At 34.4% G+C, this 11,757-nt stretch overlaps 1 protein-coding gene across 1 annotated transcript; it reads left to right on the top strand.

Moving 5' to 3' along the window:
• The first annotated feature begins 8,977 nt into the window (after positions 1-8,977).
• LOC125192372 (uncharacterized) lies at positions 8,978-11,741 on the top strand. The gene is made up of 2 exons (XM_048089909.2): positions 8,978-9,415; positions 10,869-11,741. The coding sequence occupies exons 1-2, from the start codon at positions 9,088-9,090 to the stop codon at positions 11,561-11,563; spliced, it is 1,023 nt and encodes a 340-aa protein (XP_047945866.2). The 5' UTR covers positions 8,978-9,087; the 3' UTR covers positions 11,564-11,741.
• The last annotated feature ends 16 nt before the right edge of the window (positions 11,742-11,757 follow it).

Here is an 11,757-nt window from a genome sequence, read left to right on the forward strand (position 1 = left end):
ATTTATATTATCTAGGATTACGAGGATTTTAAAAGATATCGCGTACAAAGACTCGAGAAAAATGTTGGTACGAGATTTCTTGTACCTATTTTTCTTAGTCAAATTAATATGTGAATATGTATGATTAAATAACGAATTAAAAGTACAAAAATTCATAACAGTAATTTATTTAGATACATTTTAAATTTAGTATAAATCTAACTTTAAACTATGTTTATAATTATTTTTTTATTTTACTTTCTACTCTTCATTTTGAACTCCAAAAACAGATTAATAGAGTTTTCCGGTGGCACTCATGAGCCGAAGGTTGATTGAACAAACAAAATCATTAAGTTATTGTTGATCATTCAGATCAAGATGGACATTGTCATCGTCGTTCTTATTCATTTATTGATTGAGAATATAGAGGTAAAAAATGCGATAATTAATGAAAAATGTGAAAATATGGTTGTATTTATAAAACTTATACTCCCTCCGTCCTACTTAAAATGAAACATTTGGGAATCGGCATGGGATTTTATGTAGTGTTGTTTTGTGAGTTGATGAGGAGAGAGTAAAGTAAGAGAGATGAAAAAGTAGAGATAGAGTTGTTTCCATTTTAGGAAACGTTTCATTTTTAATGGGACAAAAAAAAAGGAAAACGTTTCATTTTTAATGGGACAGAGGGAGTATTTTGGATTAAAAATAATTGTAGCCCCAACCCACCCTAAATGAAATGCTAGAATATACTAGCTCCGTATTTTAAAAATAGAAACTATTTTCATTTTGGGTCGTCTCTTATAAATAGAAACTTCAGAATCTTTCAATGTTGAAATATAAATAGAAACTTTAGACTTCTATTGCATTTTAACAATTTTTTTTTCTGAATTTATAAAATTTCAGGATGTTACAAGGGTAATTGTACTATAATAGATGAGTCCATAATGTTGAAAAGGCGGCTCATTTGAGAGAAAAATACAAAGATTAAATATTCTCCTAATTCTATATAATCGATTATTCATAATACATGACCTATCAAAACTATCACCAAGACCTGCTAACAATTTAAAATAAGAAAAGTGGTTAAACTAAGGGTATAGTAGTATATATTTTGCATTTTAATGACTCTACATTGTTGAACCCCAAAGAAAGTTTGAGGTATAAAAAGTGGTATTTGAATAATGAACACTTTATAGTTTGTACATTTACCAAAATATTGAGCGGGGGAGTTCAAGATATATTCTTTTACCCAAGAATTTGTATTTCCTCAGTTCTTTCATCCTTCAAATAAGATGCAAATAATCTGAATAATTACATAAACATAGTTGATTCTCCAAAACACTTGTAGGAACGCACATTATGTTGCTTATATTGATGCAACAATTTACTACTAACAAGCTCAGTTTCAATATCAAGGCAACACACTAGGATTAACTATACCATATAAAAAAGGATGTATCCGCTCCTATATGGTCGACCCGTGCTCCTTCAAGGCGTCTCCACACCCCTCGTCCTCCTGTGCATAATATGACCAAGATCCAGATTCTCGATAACCGCATAAAATCTTATATTCTTCGCTTATTTTACATTCATAAACTAAACGAACGGTATTGATAAGCTTAGGCTTATGCGAAGGCAGAGGAAGTTTGATAAGTTCACTAGTCATTCGATTGACTACGAAAATATGATCCAAGTGTACTACCAAAAGCAGACCATTATCTGAAGGAAAAGATAGCCTATCGATGTCCCAACGTTGGGATGTGAGAAGTAATTCCTGCGAAATTGTAGGCAAACCCCCTTCTATAATAAGGCGCCATGCTTTACAAACATACCTGCACGTTATAATGCTTCTAAGCGGGAGTCTTTCCAGGATCTCTATAGTCATCTCCCGCGGTAGATTTGTAAACAAACCTTCCTTCATTGTTACAATAAAAATATTAGGTCAGGTGAACAAAAAACTATTCTTGTAATTCAATTAATAATCGATTGATAGTAATAGGGTTTGATTAGTATCAAGAAAACCTTAGGCTCTGATGAAGTATTGCGGCAACAAATTCCCATTGCTTCTTTCTTTCTTCTTTTTCTTTTTCTTCTCCTAGGTTTTATATAATTGTAATTTTATTGCCGCCGCCGCCTCACCGTATCTAAATGATATATTGTGAACATATTAGATACTTTGATACTGAGAAAAAATAGGCATGTAAGAGTGATAATAGGAAATTATATTTTAAAACTTCCTATTAAAGATTACACATATATTAAATATGGAGAGATTTGATTGTAAATTATTAAACTTTCATCAAATTCTGGTTTTAAATACTAACTTTAAAATCTGCTTGTATATTTTATTAATTTGTTGATTTTGGAACCAAGATTTTGGTGCTAACTTAACTTAATATTAACCAAAATTCAATATATGAAATTACTTAATTTAGTTAAATATGATCCACCCTTTGGATCCCATTAAATGTTCCATATTTTGTTATTTGTACGCCCCCCAATAAATATTCAATTTCACTATTACTATGTTTAGTAAGTGCCAATAAATATTCAATTTCACTATTAAATATGATCCTCTCTGGACCCCATTAAATATTTCATATTTCATTACCTTGTTCCAACAAGTGCCAATAAATCGAAGTGGTAGTTTATGGAAGTAATTTGCTTGGTGTTGCATGAAATGCTATATTATGTATGAATGGTTGAGAGATTTCATTGTAATTTGTGGGAAGTCAAAGTTGAGCATAATAGTCTCACTAGATGAGTTCATTATGGTGAAAAAGGTGGCTAATTTGAGAGAAAAAACAATGGTTAGAGAAAAAAATATTCTCCTAATTGAATATAAGAAAGTTTGGGGTATAAAAGTGATACTGGAATAATGAACAATACATAGTTTGAACAACAAGTCGCCATTTACTAAAATATTGAGTGGTGGAGTTCAGGATATCTTCTTTACCCGAGACTTCATATTTCTATAGTTGTTCATCCTCCAAAAAGCAATATGCAAATAATCCGATTAACCACATAAATACAATTGATTCTCCAAAACAGAACACACGTTATTTCGGCTATACAGATGCAACATTTTAATGCTAAAGAGCTCAGTTTCAATATCAAGGCAACACGCCAAGTGATTCACCTCTATGTCATATGCCAAAATCCATCAAAAAGTGATTTAGCCGGTCGTGTAGGGTTGCCTGGTGCTCCTTCAATGCGTCTCCACACCCCTAGTTCTCCTGTTCCCCCTAGAGCGTACACATAATATGACCAAGATCCAGATTCACGATAACCGAATAAAATCTTATATTGTCCGCTTATTTTACATTCATATATGGAGCTAATGTCACTGGTAGGCTTATGCTTAGGCTTAGGGAGAGGAAGCTTGACATACTCGCGAGTCATTCCATTCATTACGAAAAGATAATCAAAGTGAACCGGCACCAAAATGCAAACCATTAGGTCGAGATTGAATCTGTGGATTCCGTGTCCGCGACTTTGCAAGCAGATCCCCTTCTATAATAAGGCGCCATGCTTTACAAACGTACTTGCACGTTAAAATGCTTCTAATCGGGAGTCTTTCCAGTATCGCAATCGTCATCTCTAGTGGTAGATTTGTAAACAAGTCTTCCTTCATTGTTGCAAAAAAAAAAAAAAAAAAATAGGTCAGGTGAAAAAAAAAACTATTCTTGCAATTCAATTTATAAATTATATAAAATCAATTCTCATAATAGGGTATTAGGGCTTGATTAGTATCAAGAAAACCTTAGGCTTGCAGCAACAAATTCCCATTGCTTTTTTCTTCTTCTTCTGATATGTGTGAAAATATTAGATGATTTGATACTGAGAAAAAATCGGAATGTGAGTTAGAGTAAATAATAGGAAATTAATATTTTTTTAAACTTCTTATTAAAGATTACACATATAATAAATATGGAGATATTTGACTGTAAATTATTAAACTTTCGATCAAATTCTAGTTTTGGAATATCAACTTTAAAATCTGCTTGTATATTATCAAATTATTGATTTGATGATTTTGCAACCAAGATTTTGTTGTTAACGTAGTACTACTATAATGTAAACCAAAATTCAACATACGAAATTACTGAACTTAGTAAAATATGATACTCCCCCCGCCCATTAAATGTGTCATATTTCTTTAATTGAACAGTCCTCAATAGATAAATATACAATTTCACTTAACCTACATTATACTAACTCATTATACTCATAATTTTTTATAAAAGTAGATTCATATTCTACAAATTTTTTTCACTCACTTTTCTTCATAAAATTAGATATATTTTTTAAAACTACACCGGTCTCATGTATGGGGACATCTATTGGGGACATGAGGGAGTATTGTTTTGTCATCTAAAACGAGACGTCATTTCAGTTGATGTATGATAGTGTGACATAAGTAAGTCATGAAATTATATTAGCATTAAAATTTTGATCGGTTGCAAAATCAAAATGAATCAATAATTTGATAATTTACAGAAGAATTTTTAAATTAGTATGCAAATAAAAAATGTAGAAATTTATAGCCAAATTACTCTTAAATATACAATGAATTTTGAAAGGTATCTCATACAAAGAAAACAAATGAATAAAATAAAACTAAGTATCATAGATTCTACATTTACTTCATGCAATTTACGTCATGATGACTCCAACCCCTAACTTATTGATTGGAGGGGAAGCGTCTTACCAACTGACCTGCACTTTGTTGTCCCAAAACACTTAGCATATATAAACGCACATTATTTCGCTTATATAGATACAATATTGTACTGCTAAAGAACTCAGTTTCAACATCAAGCAACACACCTCAAAGATTCCTCTCTAATAAATATTTAGTATGTGCCAAGTAAAATATCAATTCACATATGTAGCAACCACTCGTCTAGGGTTTCTCGGTGCTCCACGGCAGTGCTCCTTCAACGCGTCTCCACACCCCTCGTCCTCCTGTTCCCCCTAGAGTGTATACATAATAGCATAACCAAGATCCAGATTCAAGACAGCCGCATAAAATCTTATATTGTCCGCTTATACTGTTGTTGTAAAATTTGGCCCCAAATTCACGGATTGTCATAGGCTTAGGTGTAGGCAGAGGAAGCTTGATATATTCATGAGCCATTTCATTGACTATGAAAAGGTGATCAATGTGTTCATCCACCACCAAAAGCAAACCATCATTTGGACCAGGTGTAGGTGTAATATGTTTTCCCAAATGACTGGGTGGAGATCGAAAGCATGGTCGAGTATGCGACTTTGCAAGCGAATCCCCTTCTATAATAAGGCGCCATGCTGTACAAACATACCTGCACGTTATAATGCTTCTAATCGGGAGCCTTTCCAAGATCTCTATCGTCACCTCTCGCGGTAGATTTGTAAACAAACCTTCCTTCATTATTTCAAAAAAAAATATTAGGTTAGGTGAAGAAAAAACTATTCTTGTAATTCAATTTATAATACTTATATTCATCATAATAGGGTTTGATTAGTATCAAGAAAACCTTAGGCTCTTCTGGTAAAGGCTTGCCGCAACAAATTCCCATTGCTTCTCTCTTTCTTCTTCTAGTTTTCAAATAACCATGATTTTATTGCCGCCGCCGCCTCCCCACCACGTACAAGTGTAGTGTATCTATTTCTAGGTATGGATAAATAAATAATCAACTAGATTTACTTCTTGTTTTTTACACGTATCTAAATGATATGTGTGAAAATATTGTATGGATTTGATGCTAATCGTAGCTTAATATAAACCAAAATTCAACCTACGAAATTACTCAATTTAGTAAAATGTGACATAAACATAAGTATTTTATCAAATTATGTGAATAACTAAATTTTAATTGGTAGTGAATTCAGAAATAATCAACAGTTTATTTATTAGTATGCAAAATAAAAAAAATTAGGAATTTATAAGAAAATTATCGTTAAATATATCATCTGGGATTAGAATAATTTTTGAAAGATATCTCATACAAAGAAAATAAACAATAACATAATACTACATTCAGTCTAAGTTCTAAGTTCTGTCAGCTTTGACTACACTACGCAACGTTAATAGAAAGGTCATAACTTTCTGTGCAAAAATACTCACGCGAAGCTCTTTCGAAGACGAAGATAATGGTGTGCATTGAGGACTGGTTGGAAGTCAAAATTTCCAGAAAAATTGCGTCGAGTTAAGGCTGCTGCACATCCACGTAAACTCGGACTGCTCACTCTATCTTAGCGGGTCGATCACTGTGGAAATTGATAAAATAACAAATGATTATGTAAATAACAATCCAATGAAATGAGATTTGAAAATATACATGACCTATCAAAACAATTACCAACCTGTTAAAACAATAAAAGTGCATAAAATGCGTGTGGAAGTTGGTCAAGCGTTAAGAGTGGTAATAGCTGAGGCGAAAGGTGTTGGGTTCGAATCCACCGTGACGCAACCTTTAAATTTATATTAATTTTTCCATAAAAAAAACAGAGAATAGTGTGTAAGGCTTAGGAAATATTTTGCATTTTAATTACTCAACATTGTTAAACCGCATGTGTGTTAGTGGGAGAAAGTTTGGGATATAAAAAGTACTTCCTATGTCCCTGAAAGTTTGTCTCTCTCTTATTTTACCTTCTCTATAATTTAACTATTTATTATTAGTTTTACAAAACGAGTACAGAAATGAAGTTTGATAGATTTTCTAGAAGGGAGCAATACTGAACATGTTATAGTTTGAACAACAGGTCGCCATTTGCCAAAATATTGAGTGGGAGTTCAAGATAAGTCGTGTGATGAAGGTATTCTTTTACCCAAGAATTTGTATCTCAATAGTTCTTCATACTCCAAGTAGCAATATGCAATTATTTATACAATCACATAAACAAAGTTGATTCCAAACAATTAGCTTATAGGAACTCACATTAGTTCTCACTTATATATTAATGCTAAAGAGCTCAATCTCAATATCAAGGCAACACACCAAGAGATTCCTCTCTATTATATCATCATATGCCTAACTAGTAAAAATTTCCATTGTAATATGAAGCAACCAATCGTTCAGGGTTGGTTGGTGTTCCTTCAATAAACTTCGATGCTTCTGAAATGCGTCTCCACAGCCCCCGTCTTCCTGTTTTCCCTAGAGTGTATTCATAACATGACCAAGATCCATATTTTCGATAACCGCATATAATCTTATATTGTTCGCTTATTTTACTTACTCTAAATTGGAACATGAATTTAAAGCCACCGACAATCTTATGCTTAGGCTTAGGCAGAGGAAGCTTGATATACTCACGAGTCATTGAATTGACTATGAAAAGATGATTATAGTATTTATCCCTCACGAACATCAAACCATAATGTGACCATTCGCCCCAAATATTCCATAGACATAGAAGGCATGGACCATGACACTTGAATGTGAGAACTGGTTTCCGAGGCGAAAACCCTTGAATAATAACGTGGCATGATTTACAAACATACTTGCACGTTATAATGCTTTTAATCGGGAGTCTTCCCAAGATATCTAGCGTTAGCTCTCGCGGTAGATTCGTAAACAAACCCAAATCTTCCTTCATTGATGCAAAAAAAATATTAGGTCAAGCGAAGAAAAAACTATTATTGTAATTCAATTTATAATCGATTCATCATAAATAATAGGGTTTGATTAGAATCAAGAAAACCTTAAACTCTTCTGGTAAAGCCTTGAAGCAACATAATCCCATTGCTTCTTTCTTTCTTGTTCTAGTGTTTAGATTTAGTTCTTGTTTTTTACACGTATTTATATGATAGTATGTGTGAAAATTTTATATAGATGGATTTGATATTGAGAAAAAATCGGAATCTAACAAGTTTCATAGATTTGTATGGTATTTAGATGGGAGGATTCTGGTTTTATAAATTATCAAACTATTAATTTGTTGAATTTACAACTAAAATTTTGGTGCTAACATAGCTAAATATAAATCATAATGCAAATTATAAATAATTTAGGAAAATATGATATTGTTTTGGTGCTCAACATGTAACGTTATTTTAATTTATACTCTGATATTGTGACATAAAAAGTCATTAAATTAATTTTTTTTAACTACAACGAACTATGTTCTACAAATTAAAAATTTAATCATAAAAATTAGTATGAATTTTGGAATTTTCACAATCAATCATTTGGTATTAATCAAATCGCTCATATCTAAATAAATATCTTACTTTTCTTTCTTCTTTTATGTTAAATCTTACAATTTTCAGAATATTAACAAAAATAATGTCTCCAAACTCGAATTGACACATAATATCATATTTCATCATTTTATTTTGTCTAAATTATCAAATACTAAGATTAAAAAAATGTTCAAACTCTGGTTTGTCTTCCACTTCTTAAAATTTGCAAAGTAATCACGAAATTTTTTTTCAGAACTATTGCATTCTTCTCTTTCTAGCAAATTATAAATTGATGTGCTACCCAATTTAAAATACGTTGATAAACTTTGTTTCAAACATAATTAAACATTGGTGTTTTGCCCAATACCATTTTATCCACATATTTGAACTGGCAACCCGTAAAGGAAATAGTACTCTCTCCGTTCCTGAAATTTTGTCACATATTTTCATTTCTGTCCGCTCACAAAATTTGTCACATTTAACTTTTTACCATTTTTTTTATAGTGGACACCACATTCCATTAACTTATTTTCACTCATATTTTATTACAAAACTACTTTAAAAGTATGACTCACATTCTACCAATTTTTTCAACCCACTTTTATTACGTTTCTTAAAATTCGTATCCGATCAAACTGTGACAAAATTTGAGGGACGGAGGAAGCACCTGATAATTGCAAAATTTTCATCATTCATAATTTATTTTTCAGTTTTTATAACCAGAATTAGATCTTCCCATTATTTATTCAACAGTTTACTCTCTTAATTTGCATAATTTAAATATTTTTTTTCATTTTCTTTTCTTTCCCAAAACAATTAAAAAAACTTTTAAAATTAATCCCTTTTGCAGAGTCTCGAAAACCCCTATCCTTCACCGTCGTCACCAAAATTCATCAATGGCGAAATTCCGAATCCTCTGAAATCCCCAAACCCCTCAAATCATGTCGACCGCGCTCTCAACCCTCTTCTCCAAAATCCCAATCAAGCTCTCCCAGCCTCGAATTTCCCCCCAATTTCGCCACCGCAACGCCCAATTCCCGTCGCCGCTGACCAAAAAGGCGAAGCCTTTGAGCAAAATCCAGATTTCCCACAGCTTTTACGGCTCATTCGGGAAATCCATTGATGGGTTTTCAGTGAATAGAAGTGGGTTTGTGGTGAAAGCTGAAAATGAAGAGAAGGATATTCGTGGAGAGAGCACTATGCCGGAGAGATTCAGATATTTGACTAAGGAGGCTCCTGATAAGCCTGTTAGATGGCCCTTGCTCATTGGTGAGATTGATTATTTTTGCTTTCTCTCTATGTGTGTGTGTGAAATGTGTGTGAATTTATGATTGGATTCTTGATTTTGGAGTTGATTTATGGTTATTGTTGATTTTGAATTATTTTGCTTCAAGATGACTTGATGGCTTGTTTAGAATATAACGGGATTTTATGCATTGTTGTTTTCTTAGTAAACGGAGAGCGAATAAAGGACTTTGAGGGAATAAAGGAGATAGATTGATGTTAATATTTTACGAAATGTGTGGCATCCCGAAAAGAAAATGTGTCGCTTTGAGTGGGATGGATGGAGGGAGTATATGCAGTGGATGATTATTCTATTAAGCAAAATAGATGAAATGTTTGGTATGTGTGATTGTGAAATACTACCTCTATTCCACTCTCAGTGACGTATTTCTAGTTCAACAATGGATTTTATGCAGTGTTGTTTTGGGAGTTAAGTGAGAAGATATAAATTTGAAGGGAAATGCTTCAATTTGCGTGGGACAAATCAAAAGGGAAGTGAATGCTTTAGTTAGAGTGGGAACGGAGGGAGTAGTAGAGAATGTGAGGGATATAATCAAGTTCTGTGTTGAGCTAAAAATGCATAATTTTCACTATAATCTTTCTTTCATGGGACTGAAGTTTTTAGGTAAAATGAACGAGGTTGCTAATCGAAACAAGCCTACTACCAAAGCTGATCTTTTTTTTAACCGACTGAGGAGCAGCTCGATCTTCTAGTTCGTAGGATGATATTTCGATTTGCAACTCTTGAGTTTCCATAATAAGATCGGATTTTGTGGCTAAGTGCTCATTCAGTTTCGTTAGGATTTTTTGGGATTTTTTGTATGTGTACAGATTTTGATTGTTGATTGTTCATAGCTGTTTCTTGGTTTTAGGATGCTTACATAGTTTCATGATGATACAATACACCTTAGTTTGGAATCTGCCAAAGGGAAAAACTTAACCTTTCTTCGGTTTCTGTTTGTTTTATGCTTATGAAGCTGCGAGTTTTACTGGTGTCTAAACTTTGTCATCTTTCTGAAATAGTATCCGTCTAGTTTCCCGTAGAGGGAAATGTAGTTTGGGATTCTGTCACAGGTTTTTGATCCGAGTTTTGTAGTTTGAATGGTGGAGGTTTTACAACATATAAGGATCTCTGAGTTCTTGCCACGAACTCATGATTTCTTCCGTACAAACTCACTCTTAGGTGGTAATATCTAGGTGCACGGACTGTGAGGTCTCGTGCAGGAGCAAATTCTAGTGTTTCAGAGCTCTATTTGTTGATGCTTTTTTATATGTATTGCGAAATTTAGTCTATTCTGTTTCTATTTTGAGTGTCATATTATCCTTTGTGATCACTAAACTGTTTAGATGCTTTCTTTTAACTTCTGATGCGATTCTCCGTTGAATGATTTTGATGTTTACACGCCATTGATAATGTCTCGACATCGTTTTCTCCCAGTGCTGGCGTTCTTGCTGTATGCTTGGAGAACCGTCTTGTGGGAACTATCGAACTGGAGAAATGCTCTCGGGGCTCTAGCGTGGTTCTCGGGTTACATCTCGAAGCTGGTGTTGGCCTTCGTATTCCATTTCATCGGAGATCCCCTCACCTCCACAATCCGCCTAGTGGAGACAGCCTTCTACAGTATCCGATCCTTCTACTCCGGCATAGTCGCGTACGCTCCAATCCCGGAGCTGACACAGATCATCATGCTGACATCCGCCGTGCTCGCCGTGGCCGAGGCCGCTTCCCCGGACTCCGTGAACAGCCAGCCGTATCTCCTCACCCTGGCCGGCCTGGTCGGCTTCGCTGCTGTCAGGAACTACATCACCGAGCTCTTCTTCTGGACGCTGCTCGTGGGCATGTTCTGTTTCGCTAGGTTTGTGAAGAAGAGAGACTACGTGTCGTCTGCGCTTCCCGTTGCCGCGGTTTTGGCTGCCGTGGGCGAGCCGTGGGTCAGAGTCGCCGTGATCGGCTCCTACTTGGCCTTGGCTGTCTTCCACCACGCCCAGAGCTCGGGAGGCACAAGGGACGATGCGGGCACCCGAGCCATAGAAAGGGCCCCGGTCCCACTGCTGCTCGCTGCGCTGGCGATAGGCGTTCGAGTCGCGGCAAACTGGGCCGGGTACCGGCATTTGACATGGATGATTGTTTAAGTAATCTTTACATTAAATTTAAAGGCCGCACCACGAATGACTCGAACCGAACCTATTTAGTTCATGTTGGCAGGTATGGTAGGGGAAATTTTGAGAAAATAGAAAAGTATTATCTTGATGTTTTGTTTCTTGTTGTATTTATCTTACAACTACTTAATAGAAGTGGTTAAATGTCTAATACTATTATATTAAGT

Source organism: Salvia hispanica, chromosome 4 (assembly GCF_029641045.1).
Source record: "Salvia hispanica isolate PSC_SH4W2 chromosome 4, Shi_PSC_v1, whole genome shotgun sequence".
Lineage (NCBI taxonomy): Eukaryota > Viridiplantae > Streptophyta > Magnoliopsida > Lamiales > Lamiaceae > Salvia > Salvia hispanica.

Bases quoted from the DNA above. Each gene is read 5' to 3' on its own strand.
- LOC125192372 (XM_048089909.2), top strand. From the start codon at position 9,088: ATGTCGACCGCGCTCTCAACCCTCTTCTCCAAAATCCCAATCAAGCTC. The intron at 9,416-10,868 runs GTGAGATTGATT...GTTTTCTCCCAG, and splicing joins TAGATGGCCCTTGCTCATTG to TGCTGGCGTTCTTGCTGTAT.